Genomic DNA, 15,381 nt, shown 5'->3' on the forward strand with positions numbered 1-15,381 from the left:
CAGGTGGTGGCTCTAGGATCTTTAAGGGGTAAGGTCGATGGTACATCCCTTGTGACTCATCCTGCTGTGGCATGGTATCTGAAGGGTGCGAAGCATCTAAAACCTCCAGTTCATCCCATTTGTCCTTCTTGGAGTTTGAATTTGGTAACCAGGGCTTGTGAGGTCTGCCATTTGAACCTCTAAAGTGAGCTACCTTAAAGGATTTAACACTAAAGACTGTTATGCATCTGGCTGAGCAGATAGCCATGAGGAAATCAGAGATTCAAGCCTTGTCCGGCAGAGACCTGTTCTTGTGTTTTTCGGAGTCTGGGGTATCACTTTGAACAGTACCCTCATTTCTGCCGAAGGTCATGTCTGTGTTTCATTTGAATCAGTCAGTGGAGTTGCCGTCCTGTGTGGTTACAGGTAATAGTGGTAAGTTAGTCCAGGCTCTAGACCAGTGTTGTTTACACTATCTGAGCTCAGTGTTGCTTATGGGCTGAGTATTGAAATGGTTATCTGTTTTTAATCATTTTTGCTAGTCTGGCCACAGTTGCTTTTGAAGAGAAAACTGGCAGGCTCATAGGATAAGGAGAAGAAGCTTAAAAACCTGAGTTTTTTGCAGTTCAAAAACACAGACTTTGATGAAATGGGGAAGTACCTGGCGGAAGAACTAGAAGGCTGGGAGAACAAGAGCGATGTGGAACAATGGACCACACTCAAAGGAGCAATTACCAAGGCACCTAATCTATAGGTTAGGCTTCATTTTTCTTTTCTTTACTTTTCTATCTGGTTCTCAAAGGAGGTAGATGACAAATAAAAGCCAAAAACAGCATTCAAGAAATATAAAGGATACTGACGGGAGAAGTACAGAGAAGAATATCTGGTGGAACTGAGGACAATGAAGAAAGTAATTAAGACAGCAAAAAGTCAAGCTGAAGAAAGAATTGCCACCGAGGTAAAGTGAGGTGACAAAACAAATATCAGATACATCAGTGTATCTGTATTTGATTGGGGGGGGGGGTGATGTGCATGGAGCAGGAGATTGACCTTGGGGTGATTGTTTCGTCGACTTCAGATCAATAGACACTATGTGACAAGGTGATAGTTAAAGCCAAATGAATGCTAGGCTGCATAGAGAGAGGAATATCTAGTAAGAGAAAGGAAGTAATTATCCTTTTGTACAGGGCCTTGGTGGGAACTCACCTGGAGCTCGGCGTTCAGTGCTGGAGAACGCATCTCCAAAGCGACAGACAAGATGGAGGTGGTCCAGAGGAGGGCGACAAAAAAAGGTGGATGGTCTACATAAAATGACTTATCAGGAGAGATTGAAGAATCTAAATATGTACACAGAAGAGGAGCAGGGGTGATATGATACAGACTTTCAGATACTTGAAAGGTTTTAATGATCCATGATCATCAACAAACCTTTCAGATAGGGGAAAAAAAATCAGTAGAACTAGGGCCCACTCTTTGAAGCTCCAGGGAGGAAGACTCAGAACCAATGTCAGGAACTATCTCTTCATGGGGAGGGGTGGTGGATGCCTGGAATACCCTTCCGGAGGAAGTGAAGATTAAAGCTGTGAAGGATTTCAAAGGGGCATGGGATGAACACTGGATCCATAAACGCTAGAGGATGGGAATGAAGAGAAGAGCCCTGGGGATGGATTACTGGAGTGGAGGCTACTACCTGGTGACTTCTACCCTTACTTAATAAGCCTTTGCATGGTTAATGCAATTCCAACATTGCTCTCTGCTTCAAGGGCAAAGGTGGAAAAGAGGATTTGCATTTAGATAACTATCAGTAAGGTCTGAATTTCACAATCTGGTTAAACAAGTGTGGGGCTAGCTTGCTTATTACGGTGGTTACTACTCTAAATCAATTAAGCCTGTTACATCACTTTGCATACATAAACAGTGTTGCTCTCTGCTTCTATGGCAGGGGGAAATGTGGAACAGAGAATTTGCTTTCAACCAACAACGACTGAACCTCACCATCTGGGTAAACATAAATATGGGGGTAGCTTACTTATTGCTGTAGTTACTATCCTAAACCAATAAGTGTTGCGCTAGAGGTGGGGTTGACGCTACCTGTAGGAGGTATCCTATGCGTCCCCACCATTGGCAGGCGCAGAGAGGCTGACGGACAGAGGCCGGCTGGTGCTTCACCAGTACTAGCCCTCGTTCCCCATGGGTTGAGCCTTTGGGGGCCGGGGCCGCCTGGACTTAGGTGGCCTATGTCATTGGTCGTTGATGGGTGGATCGAGGCAGCAACTAATGTAAGTATCAGTCTGTACTGGATGAGGCGGAGACCTGGGCACCTGAGCAAGAGCTGGCCGAAGCCTGAGTGAACCATGTCTTTTAAGCAAGCTGGGTTCATGGCTGCTGGCAGTCTGGAAGCAGTGGCAAGCAAGGCTGAGGTCTAGACGAGGAGAGAGTCAAAGGATGGTCAGACAAAGCAGCAGGTGGGGCTGGAGAGAGGCAACGGAGTAATCAGGCACTGCAGAGGATCGGGGCTGGAGACAGGCAATGGAGTAGTCAGGTTATGCAAAGGACAAACCAGGTTAGCAATCTGAAGGAGAAATGAAAAATAGGAATGAAGGCAATTGGGAACCAGGAACTGAAGAGGCAACAAGTATTCAACTAGGGAGGGGACCTATTGCAAAGGCAATTTGAGAGAGCGGAGCCCAGGCTTATCTACTGGAGCTCTGCTGAAGTCATCATCTGGGGCCATGGCCAGGTTCCTACCATGGGCTCTATGTAAGGACTAGCTGTGTGCGTGCACCTAGGGAGGGGTGCGACACTGGTCGGGATGACATCTCTCTGCGGGCCACGCGGAGAGGCCTGACATCCAACAGCAGGAACTGCAGCAGAGCCGGAGGCCCCAGGCGTGGCCTGAGGACAGAGCTGGTGACCCACAGCTACCAGAGATGAGGAACCAGATGCTGGATCACTTTACGAAGTGAGGGGGCTGAGCCGTGGCTCTGTTGTGGCTGGCGTGTGTAACATTAAGCCTGATACATCACTTTGAATGCATATACAGCATTGCTCTCTGCTTCAACAGCAGGGGGAAATGTAGAAAAGAGGATTTGCTTTCAAACAACCAACAAGGACTGAATGATACAGTCCGGGTCAACAAATAAGTGTGGGGGTAGCTTGCTTATTGTGGCAGTTACTACCCTAAACCAATTAAGCCTTATCCTTCACTTTGAATGCATATACAACGTTGCTCTCTGCTTCAACGGCAGCGAGTAATGAGGAAAAGAGGATTTACATTCAGATAACATCCAACAAGGCATGGATCTAAGGCAGTCTGGGTAAAGAGGCAGCGGGGTAACTTGCTTATGCTCACCTTTGATGCAACTCCAACATTACTCTCTGCATCAATGGCAGGGGGTGGCAGGAAATTTGAATCAGTTACAAACAAGGCCCCTGAACTTGGTGTTTGGTGAAACAGAGATGTATGGGAAAATGTGTGAGAGCTTGCCTTGCAGAGTGCATGGGCCGATTGATCTTTTTCTGCCATCATTTCTATGTTTCTATAACAAATTCACAGAAAACACCCTAGTACTTTATTTAAGATTATATGCTGGTTTCAAAATCTAGTTATTTATGACCTGGAATTTGTTGCCAGGGGATGTGGTTAATGCAATTAGTGTAGAAAGGTTTAAAAAAGGATTGGATAAGTTCTTGGAGGAGAAGTCCTTTACCTGCAATTAATCAAGTTGTCTTAAAGAAATAGCCACTGCTATTACTAGCAACAGTAACATGGGATAGACTTAGTTTTTGGGTTCTTATGGCCTGGATTGGCCACTGTTGGAAACAGGATGCTGGGCTTCATGGACCCTTGGTCTGACCCAGTATGGCATGTTCTTCTGACCTTCATACACAGGACACTGTCTGCTCTCACATCTTAGAGTGTCTGAGAGTTGATTCCCATGTGTCAAAGATTAGAAAGAATGACCACTGTTATTTGCGAGTAAACATTTCCTAAAAAATTAAAGTGCTTATCTCAATTGAAGATAAAAAAATTTTTTGGCTGCATGTCTGACATAGTGACAGTGTTTCAAATATATTAATCCAGGCTGCGCTCTCTTGTCGGCATCTCTAAGTGACCCATGCTTATTTTACTTTTGGCCCATTTGCATGCTATAAGTTTACTGCATCCCACATGGATGCATTTTTTTTAACACATGAATAAAAGAACACCTCCACAAAAAAATAGTACAGGTTTTAATGTCCCCTTTATTACATCAGCTTCTGTGAATATTTCTAGCATAAAGCCTATGAAGATGCCTTCCAGCAGAAGGGAGCGTGACGAGAGGGGTATGGCTACGCTAAGAGGAGGTTGGATAAAGACAAAAGGTGTGACTAGGTGAAGGGAATCTGGATTTATTAAAGGGACAAGGCATGGCTGGGTTAAGGGAGGCGGAGTGGGTCAGATAATTACAGAGGTCTGGGTACGTTAAGGAGAGGAGGACTAAGGGTGGATAGGGGAAAGAGGAGGAAGTCTAGATAGGATAAATGGGTGAGTGGATGGGTAAAGGTTAAGGTGCTCTTTCTCACCTTTCATTTGTATTTTGTTTGTTTGGCTGCTCCTGACCAGGGGGAGGATCAACATAGTCAGTGAAAGGAAAGAGGGAGAGATGGAGATTGGTGGGGGAAGGGTAGAAAGCTTGCTGGGGAGGAGAATTTTCCACCAGAGGAGCACTACGACTGGATATCTGAAACCAAGAAAAGAAACAATTAGAATTATTAAAAGGATGTATGGGGGGAGGGGCAGAGGAAGAAAGAAGCTTTCTTCAAAGCTTCATCTGTACACGAGTGAAAAAAATGAGGGGTGCAAGGCTGTAAAATATTCCACTGCAATGGGCAGTGTGACACCATGCAGTGATGCAGAATATTCCAGAGCAACTCGCAGTATGCCTTGCAAAATGTTATCAAACAACCTGCAATGCAGCACTGAAATATTCACATGCAACCTGCATTGGACCACTGTGGCATCGTAAAATATTCCAGTGCAACTTGCACTGTAAAATACTGCAATGCAGCACTATGTGCAGCTTAGTGTGGCTCTTACAGCACTGTAAAATGTTCCACAAGTGCAGTGCAGCATTATACAGTCCTATAAGTAATTCCAGTGAGAGCTACAGTGCAGTTCTGTACAGCCATCTATTCTGATGGGAACTCTGTTTATTTAAATGTCTCTAAGCAGGAGTTTTTCTCCACATAAAGGATAGTCTATTGCTGTAGCGGAGGGTGCTGGAGAAATGCTGCACTGCTGGCTTTGTGGTGGTTCCCCTACGTTTGTATTCTGATGGGATGGACTCTCCTTGCACTTACCAGAGGCGGGTACTTGTAGATGGAGCTGTTCCTGGGATCTATCTCTGCCATGGCCTGCATATCAGCATCTCTTGCATTCACCACTCTGAGATAAAGCTCTGCTGAGCCAACCTGCAGGGAATGTTAACATTTGTCAGTTGCTGTCAGAAGATCAGGGAATTATGACATCCTTGTTTATTTATGAGAGCTGGGAGGTGCAAAAAAGCCTCACAAAACCCCAGTCGCAGACCCTCTGTCAAGGGATTACAAGGTGATGACCTCCACCACCTCTACTAGAGTTGCAGCTTTACTGAAATTCAGCCTAAAAACCCACCTTTTAGTCCCTGCTTTTCCTCACCACACCCTGTTTGGTGTTAACCATTTTCCATAATAAATGAAGCTCCTCAAGCTGCTTCTTTGTCTGTCCTGAATATATTTTTTGTATATCTTTATTTTAAAGTTTTCAGTAATGCAGAAAGAACAAAAGAACATCTGATCATGACATCAGGTGTATAATCTCTCCCCCTGACATCTTATCCCGTCCTTGACAGCTAGGACTCTAAGCGTGAGGTCTACACATTACGCTCCATTGGATACTAGATTGGAACATAACCAGAAATAATAGACAATATCACTGTCCCTTACACCAAGTCCTTCTAAGCTCACCCATTCAGGTTAATGAAAGCAAAACACTTCGTGCTGTAGAGTTCAGGGACAAGAGACACTTGCCAGACATCTAAAAATGTCTTTCCCCCCCCCCCCCCCCCCCCCAAAGAGTGTCTTGCAGATAGGATGCTTAAGCTGGTGGTATATGAGCACCTCAGTTTCCACTGTAGAAATGTGGGATTTTCCACTTTTATCCAGTGTTCCAAAATCTATTGTTTGGCAATCAGGCTTTTTGTAAGAATATTTTCTGTGACTTTGTGGCCGTGATGTGAACATCAGCCACTTTATCAAACAAACAGATTTGAGGATATCTGTAGAGAAAAATGTCATTCCAAACAGTGCAATACCGTCTTCCAAAAGCTTGTATCTCTGTGCATTCCCAAAAGCAATGAAAGAGAGTTCCTTTAGCGTCCAGCCCCTTCCAGCATCTGCCTGTCAATTACATCTTGGCCTTAAATGCCCAGGAATGGAAGATATACATATGTTGAAGAAATTTGAATTGTGTCTCTCGAAGTGAAATAGTTTCTGAGACCAAATTGGAATTCTCGAAGCATTTTCTTAACTTCTTATGGGAGACTGGAATATCTAATTCCTGGTTCCAGAGTAATCCCAAGTCTGGTAGGTTCTCTTATACTCTAATAGCCTTGATTGCTTTTATCAGGAAAGCATATGATTCTGTGTCTTTCCAGGAACAACTTGTCATATAGTTGGATGCTCAAAGATTTGGATGTTTTACAGAGATCATGCTCAATAAAATGGCCTGTAAATAAGAACCTAAGAAATTGCCATGCTGGGTCACACCAAGGGTCCATCAAGCCCAGCATCCTGTTTCCAACAGAGGCCAAACCAGGCCACAAGAACCTGGCAATTACCCAAACACTAAGAAGATCCCAATCTACTGATGCAATTAATAGCAGTGGCTATTCCCTAAGTAAACTTGATTAATAGCCATTAATGGACTTCTCCTCCAAGAACTTATCCAAACTGTTTTTGAACCCAGCTACACTAAATGCACTAACCACATCCTCTGGCAACAAATTCCAGAGCTTTATTGTGCGTTGAGTGAAAAAGAATTTTCTCCGATTAGTCTTAAATGTGCTACTTGATAACTTCATGGAATGTCCCCCTAGTCCTTCTATTATTCAAAAGTGTAAATAACCGATTCACATCTACTCGTTCAAGACATCTCATGATCTTAAAGACCTCTATCATATCCCCCCTCAGCTGTCTCCAAGCTGAACAGCCCTAACCTCTTCAGCCTTTCCTTATAGGGGAGCTGTTCCATCCCCTTTATCATTTGGTTGCCCTTCTCTGTACACAGTATTCAAGGTGCAGTCTCACCATGGAGTGATAGAGGCATTATGACATTTTCTGTTTTATTCACCATTCCCTTCCTAATAATTCCTAACATTCTATTTGCTTTTTTGACTGCTGCAGCACACTGCACCGACTATTTCAATGTGTTATCCACTATGACGCCTAGATCTTTTTCCTGGGTGGTAGCTCCTAATATGGAACCCAACATCGTGTAACTACAGCAAGGGTTATTTTTCCCCCAATATGCAACACCCTGCACTTGTCCACATTAAATTTCATCTGCCATTTGGATGCCCAATCTTCCAGTCTCACAAGGTCCTCCTGTAATGTATCACAATCCGCTTGTGATTTAACTACTCTGAATAATTTTGTATCATCCGCAAATTTCATAACCTCACTCGTTGTATTCCTTTCCAGATCATTTATAAATATATTGAAAAGCACCGGTCCAAGTACAGATCCCTGAGGCACTCCACTATTTACCCTTTTCCACTGAGAAAATTGCCCATTTAATCCTACTCTCTGTTTCCTGTCTTTTAACCAGTTTGTAATCCATGAAAGGACATCACCACCTATCCCATGACTTTTTACTTTTCCTAGAAGCCTCTCATGAGGAACTTTGTCAAACGCCTTCTGAAAATCCAAATACACTACATCTACCGGTTCACCTTTATCCACATGTTTATTAACCCCTTCAAAAAAATGAAGCAGATTTGTTAGGCAAGACTTCCCTTGGGTAAATCCATGTTGACTGTGTTCCATTAAACCAGGTCTTTCTATATGTTCTGTGATTTTGATCTTGAGAATAGTTTCCTCTATTTTTCCCAGCACTGAAGTCAGGCTCACTGGTCGTGCGCATGACGCACAAAGGCCGCGTCCACTAGGTAAATCAGGGATTTTAAAAGGGGTGCGCCCCGACGCCATTCCCAGTTTTACCAGTTTGTACCCAGTTGCGAGAGAGGTCCTCCAATCCCCCTGGCTTGATAGCCTTCACTCCTCCCCAGTTAGCTCAGACCCTTAATTCCCCACAGATCTGCCTTGTTTTCTTTAAATTTAAACATACACGGCGTCCATAGGAAAAGTAAAGTTAGGTGGCAGGGGCGATCTGGGCACGCTGCGGGTTGTGTAAGTATTTCCGGCCCATGCCCCGCCCTGACCCTTTCTGAAAACCTTACAGAGGTGAGTGCTGCAGCATTCACGTGCGTATCTGGCCATCTTCTAAAATCCGCTTGGTGCGCACGAGTTGAACTTATTCGCGCATCTCCCAATTGATGTGCGCACTGAGCTTTTAAAATTCACCTTTAAATAAAGATATTCTCAGACAGATTTAAAACATTTTTGCCACCCGTGATTACATAAGTGTGGCCTTTTGCGATGGAACTAGTTATTGGACTGGGGTGGCTTTTTACCCTTCTTATTAAGCTGTAGTGGATGTAGTAATTTTTTGTATTTTGAGTATTTTTGTGACATTCATAAAGATAACTTAGTAACATAGTATAGATGGCAGATAAAGACCAATGGTCCATCCGGTCTGTCCAACAAGTGGCTCTGCGCAGTTACCCCATGCCTTATGTTAAGGGCAGTAACTGCCGCTCCGTGCAGGTTACCCCCATGTTTCTGTTAAGGGCAGTAACTGCCGCTCCGTGCAGGTTACCCCCATGTTTCTGTTAAGGGCAGTAACTGCCGCTCCCTGCAGGTTACCCCCATGTTTCTGTTAAGGGCAGTAACTGCCGCTCCGTGCAGGTTACCCCCATGTTTCTGTTAAGGGCAGTAACTGCCGCTCCGGGCAGGTTACCCCCATGTTTCTGTTAAGGGTAGTAACTGCCGCTCCGTGCAGGTTACCCCCATGTTTCTGTTAAGGGTAATAACTGCTGCTCCCTGCAGGTTACCCCCATGTTTCTGTTAAGGGCGGTAACTGCCGCTCCGTGCAGGTTACCCCCATGTTTCTGTTAAGGGCAGTAACTGCCGCTCCCTGCAGGTTACTCCATGTTTCTGTTAAGGGCAGTAACTGCCGCTCCGTGCAGGTTACCCCATGTTTCTGTTAAGGGCAGTAACTGCCGCTCCCTGCAGGTTACTCCATGTTTCTGTTAAGGGCAGTAACTGCCGCTCCCTGCAGGTTACTCCATGTTTCTGTTAAGGGCAGTAACTGCCGCTCCGTGCAGGTTACCCCCATGTTTCTGTTAAGGGCGGTAACTGCCGCTCCCTGCAGGTTACTCCATGTTTCTGTTAAGGGCAGTAACTGCCGCTCCGTGCAGGTTACCCCCATGTTTCTGTTAAGGGCGGTAACTGCCGCTCCGTGCAGGTTACCCCATGCAGAAATGTTACACCTTAAGTTAATGTAATTTGCCCTAGTTCTTCATTGTCTATTCTCTGGCCTTTAGGGATCTGCAGTGTTTGTCCCATGCTCTCCTGGATTCCATCACATTTCTCATCTTCATCACCTTTTCTGGAAGGGCGTTCCAGACATCCAGCAGTATATTCTCATAACCTAACTCCACCCTAGAATGCCTCCAGGTAATGACATAGCCAGGGAAAATTTATGTGATTAGAGAGGTCGGAAATTTAAATCTTGTGGTTTGTCCGGGTCACCCTTTGAATACGAACCTCTGAGTTTTCAGAAATGAGTTACGTTTTGTGGGGCTTGGCTGGAGGGAGGACTGCTGGCTGATCGGGTGCTTGGTGATGTGTGCGAGTGTCTGTGTCTGTGTCTGTGTCTGTTTCTGTGTGTCTGTGTCTGTGTGTCTGATTTTTGTCTGTATATATTTTTTGAATAACTCTTTATTTAGAAGTTTTTCAGCATACAACATAACATAAACACAACCGAAAACTATATATACAAAATGGTGAGATAAAAGAAGTACAACGGATTTAAAAAGAAAAAAATAAAGGTTAATATGGCTTAAAATAGGAGCATAGAACTGGATCTATCACCTGCCAGTTCGACAGCTGCAGGTATGGGGAGGCTGTAGGACTGAGAATCATATTTAAAAAGTTCACCCTCGAAGTAGCATCTGAGGTTTCAATGTCTGCAACATCTTGGACTTGGCAGGGGTTGAATTTCCAGAAGGCTGCGATAGTGACCCTTCCCAGCTACCTATGATGTGTTATTTCTGATTATTAGAGGGCGATGTATTATTATTATTATTGGTTTTTCCTTGCCTGGAGCACGGGTTATAAGAAATAAAAATAAATAAATCACATCCAGGGAAGACAATCACTACCAGAGTTCCTCGTGCCTTCCATGTTCTCTCCTGGGAAATGCTAGAACAGGGAGAAGGACAGAACAGATGTGCTCAGGAATTAAGCAAACTCAGCGGTGGCCTCGGGCACCGGAAATTAGAGGGCACCGACGAGCAGCCATGTGGGGCTGCCGACAGCACCCAGGAACCACTTCCCCACCAGCTCTGGCCGTGCTTCCAGTGCCATGGCCTCTCCCGGAGCGAGCACAGCAGCAGCTGCCTCCGCTTTACCGGGGTCCATGGTGCACGGCGGCAGCACCCGACACAGCAGAGGATGGGGAGATTGGAGGAGAGGAGGGTAACATCCAGCCGAGGTGCGGTGGGTTTTGGCCCCCGGGGTGGGCGCGAGGCAGGAGGTTCACCTAGGGCGCCCAATCCCCTTGCATCGGACCTGGACATGGCAGAAGGGATGTCTGTGGGAAAGGAAGAGTGCACATCCTGACCCCTCCACACACAACGCTTAGCTGGCATTTGGAACAAACACGGCGTGTCTATTACATTTTACCATGGGGACCATTACCAGAGCCAATTACGCAGATAAAGAGCGATTTGCAGGGATAAACTGGTGTCTGAAAACAGCGTTCCCTCAAGAAGTCTGAAAGCCCCTGCGCTCTTGAAAGTGTGTTTAGAGGAGATGTTACTCAGACGCTGTTTAAGGCAGAAGGAAATCGTGCCTATAGATCTCAGCTTTAAATCTGTGCCCAGACAGAAAGCAGGCAGGTTGCAAAGTGGACAGAAGCGTGGATGTTCCTTTTGCCTTGGGTGAAATGTACCCACAGATATTGTCACAGTGGGGAATTTGAAATTGTGCCTATTTTACTGTGGGTTGATGGGGGCATCTCATGTATTGTAAACGAGGCTCTCTCTGCTCTCACTTACCTGTGGCACCACATTCAGCTGCCCCAAGGTGAGTTCCACCCTCACGGGCAGTGCCCGAATCGGAACCTTCCAGTGGCCACTCAGCACTTGGTTGTGTTGGTCAAAGAGGTCAATTTTAGTCCAGCCCCTGGAGGACAAGCGCTGTACTTCCTGCCCATACACGTCAAAGCCCCCGCAGGCCTGGAGCTCCACCACCAGGGCTAGGGATGGCATAGGCCGGATCCTAAGGAGCAGCAGAAAACACATTTTCTTATCTCGCTCTGGGAATTGATTGTATTTACTACATCCAGCCAATCTACAGCGTCATCAATACTGAGTGGGGCTCAGTCTCCACCAACCTTCTTCAACAGATTCATGTAAAGAGATTATTATCATCTGGATTTGAATTTCTCCTTTAAGAAGTGGAACAAGGAAGTCTTCAATTAGGTGAACATGGACAGGTGGGCAGATCTACAGAGAGGAGCTTCTAAGATTTAAATGTGGAGAAGATGGTCAGATCTGATGATCCATTTACCCCACTGCACCTATCAATATCCAGTATATTTCAAGTTTAGTAATCAATCCAGTTCTCTCTGTTGGAGGGTTTGTGGGCCCAAGAGGACACACATTCATAGGTGGTGAACTTGCCTCCGTGGCATACACTTTTGGACAGACCTGTTTCACAAAATAGCAGAAGTAATTGGATTTACTATAAACAGTATTCTGGTACTGAGGCATCTCTTTTGTGTTTTTATATGTTTCCAGCTGATGATGCAAAATACACATCTTTTAAATAATGAAATGCAAAGGCTAATTACTTGAATGTTACTGGCCACCAGGTTTACATTAGCTAAATTTTGGAAGCCCTTCCCCAACTCTTTCAGACTACACTTATTGAAAAGCTGACATATTGTAAAAGTGGTATACCCAAATTCCAATCTATATGGGGAAAACCTTTGGAATTCTACACTATACCAGACCAATTTATTATTGTTATATATGGCTGAATATTATTCATATCTGTCTGCATGAACTGAGAAATGAAGAATTAAACAAGGAGAGATTACTATCTTCTGACCTTTCACCTGAAGAGAATGCAGTACTTTGGCTGATTCATCACAATGGCATGGGCTGATAATATGGGCATTAATCCCTTACACTGGAATGGGTTATTTAGCTGATAATATAGCACTGATGCCTCACATAATGAACTAGTGATTCTCACATGGAATGAAGGTATATAAAACATTTAAATAAATAAATAAAACTGATCCCTTACACTGGCATGGGCTAATAATATGGCATTGATCCCTTATATTGGCATGGGCTGATAATATGGTGTTGATCCCTTATGGGCTGTTAATATGGTGTTGATCCCTTACATTGGCATGGGTTGTTTGGCTGAAAATATGGTGTTGATCCCTTACATTGGCATGGGTTGTTTGGTTGATAATTTGGCATTGATCCCTTACATTGGCATGGGTTGTTTGGCTGAAAATATGGTGTTGATCCCTTATATTGACTTGAACTGATAATAGGGCATTGAACCCTTACATTGGCATGGGTTGTTTGGCTGATAATAGGGCATTGAACCCTTACATTGGCATGGGTTGTTTGGTTGATAATATGGTGTTGATCCCTTATATTGGCATGGGCTGATAATATGGTGTTGATCCCTTATGGGCTGATAATATGGTGTTGATCCCTTATGGGCTGTTAATATGCTGTTGATCCCTTACATTGGCATGGGTTGTTTGGCTGATAATATGGTGTTGATCCCTTACATTGGCATGGGTTGTTTGGCTGATAATATGGTGTTGATCCCTTACATTGGCATGGGTTGTTTGGCTGATAATATGGTGTTGATCCCTTACATTGGCATGGGTTGTTTGGCTGATAATATGGTGTTGATCCCTTACATTGGCATGGGTTGTTTGGCTGATAATATGGTGTTGATCCCTTACATTGGCATGGGTTGTTTGGCTGATAATATGGTGTTGATCCCTTATGGGCTGTTAATATGGTGTTGATCCCTTACATTGGCATGGGTTGTTTGGCTGAAAATATGGTGTTGATCCCTTACATTGGCATGGGTTGTTTGGTTGATAATATGGTGTTGATCCCTTACATTGGCATGGGTTGTTTGGCTGATAATATGGTGTTGATCCCTTACATTGGCATGGGTTGTTTGGCTGATAATATGGTGTTGATCCCTTACATTGGCATGGGTTGTTTGGCTGATAATATGGTGTTGATCCCTTATGGGCTGTTAATATGGTGTTGATCCCTTACATTGGCATGGGTTGTTTGGCTGAAAATATGGTGTTGATCCCTTACATTGGCATGGGTTGTTTGGTTGATAATTTGGTGTTGATCCCTTACATTGGCATGGGTTGTTTGGCTGAAAATATGGTGTTGATCCCTTATATTGACTTGAACTGATAATATGGTGTTGATCCCTTACATTGGCATGAGTGGTTTGGTGGAAAATATGGTGATGATCCCTTATATTGGCATGGGTTGGCTGATAATATGGAGAAATTATGTTTACCTGCTATACCAATCCAGAACCTATGGGGTACATCCCCTCATCCAGCACAAATGAAGCAAAGTTCTACTATTTTTTTTATATAAATGACATCTCTAGAACATAAGTGATGATTAGAACACATTCAACCAGTTTACTATTGTCATAGCTAAAATTAAGAAAACCAAACATATCATAAAAGTAATAAGATATAAAAATTAATCTTATTGTACCACAGCTGAAAAGCTGACAATTTTATAATAAATAAAATAATTATTCACAAATTATACAAAAATGAAGACATTTGTGGAATTCTTGTTTCATTGGAATATGAAAATAGGTCTCTTTCAAATCTAGGGATGATAACAATTCTCCCTTGCGTACTGAGGCTGTGATCATGCAAAGAGATTCCATATGGAATCGAGGAGCATATATATTCTGATTCACCCCTTTTAAATCTAAAATAGGTCCGAAAGAACCATCCTTTTATGGAATCACAAAACCTTTTTTTAGAACGCTGCCGCCATTCGCGCTGGACGAGGGGATGTTTGCCATAGGTTCGGGTCTGGTGGAGCGGAAGGTAGTGGAAGGGGTTGATCCCTTACATGGGCAGGGCTGGTTGGCTGATAATATGCTGCTGATCCTTTACATTGGCAGGCTGTTTGGCTGAATATGATATAGTTCTGGTCCCTTAATTTGGCAGAATTTTTTTTACCAATTAAGCATTCCATCTCATTGACTATGAATGAATTGGAAATCTATATGGACACTATTCAAAAATGTTAGTTTGATAACCGCTTAGTGCTGAATATTTCGAAATCGGAGATAATTCATTCATCACATCATCCATATGATGGTATAGTTCCCTCATTTAAATTTAATGGCCATGTAATTTCATGTCATACAATTGTTGGAGATGTTGGGGTACTGTTGGATGGAAAACTCTCCATGAAAGTACTTATCAAGAAACGGGATCAAATGGGATATTTTAAACTCAGAATTCTGAGAAAACTAAAACCATTCTTAGCTCCAAATAATTTTCAGTTACTTTAACAAAAATTTCTGTTATTGCAATTCTTTGTTGCTTAGAAATCCAGCTTCTGCTTTCAGCCAGAGGTCTGACAGGCGGGTCTAAATACGACCACATGACACCGGCTTCCTGTGCGGTATCGAATCCATTATAAAGCAGCACTGTTATTGCAAACATTCAGGTATAGCCCTGAAATGCTTTGGCTTGGAATAAATTTATGCCCATAAAGTCCTTCGCGTTGCTTAAGATTTATTAATACTGGCCTACTGGACATGCACACCTGGCACTGGTCCGCGATAGGGCAAATTTTGGTTGCCGGACCAAACTATGGAATACCATGCTGGCTTATATGAGGACCATGACAGATACAAAAATGTTAAAAAAAATCCTTATAAAGCTGGCCCTGGAACACAGCTTTTGAAAAGAAGACATGCAGATAAGAT

General features: G+C 43.7%; 1 protein-coding gene across 1 annotated transcript in view; it reads right to left on the bottom strand.

Moving 5' to 3' along the window:
- Positions 1–4,191: 4,191 nt before the first annotated feature.
- CCDC17 (coiled-coil domain containing 17) overlaps positions 4,192–15,381 on the bottom strand; it is a 55,083-nt gene continuing 43,893 nt past the window's right edge. Inside the window, exons 13-15 of the mRNA XM_029618248.1 lie at positions 11,403–11,625; positions 5,323–5,433; positions 4,192–4,703 (exon numbers count right to left, since the gene is read on the bottom strand). Of these exons, the coding sequence (XP_029474108.1) occupies positions 4,542–4,703; positions 5,323–5,433; positions 11,403–11,625 (496 nt within the window). The 3' untranslated portion in view covers positions 4,192–4,541. The remainder of the gene's footprint in view (positions 4,704–5,322; positions 5,434–11,402; positions 11,626–15,381) is intronic.

This window comes from Rhinatrema bivittatum, chromosome 10 (assembly GCF_901001135.1).
Source record: "Rhinatrema bivittatum chromosome 10, aRhiBiv1.1, whole genome shotgun sequence".
NCBI lineage: Eukaryota > Metazoa > Chordata > Amphibia > Gymnophiona > Rhinatrematidae > Rhinatrema > Rhinatrema bivittatum.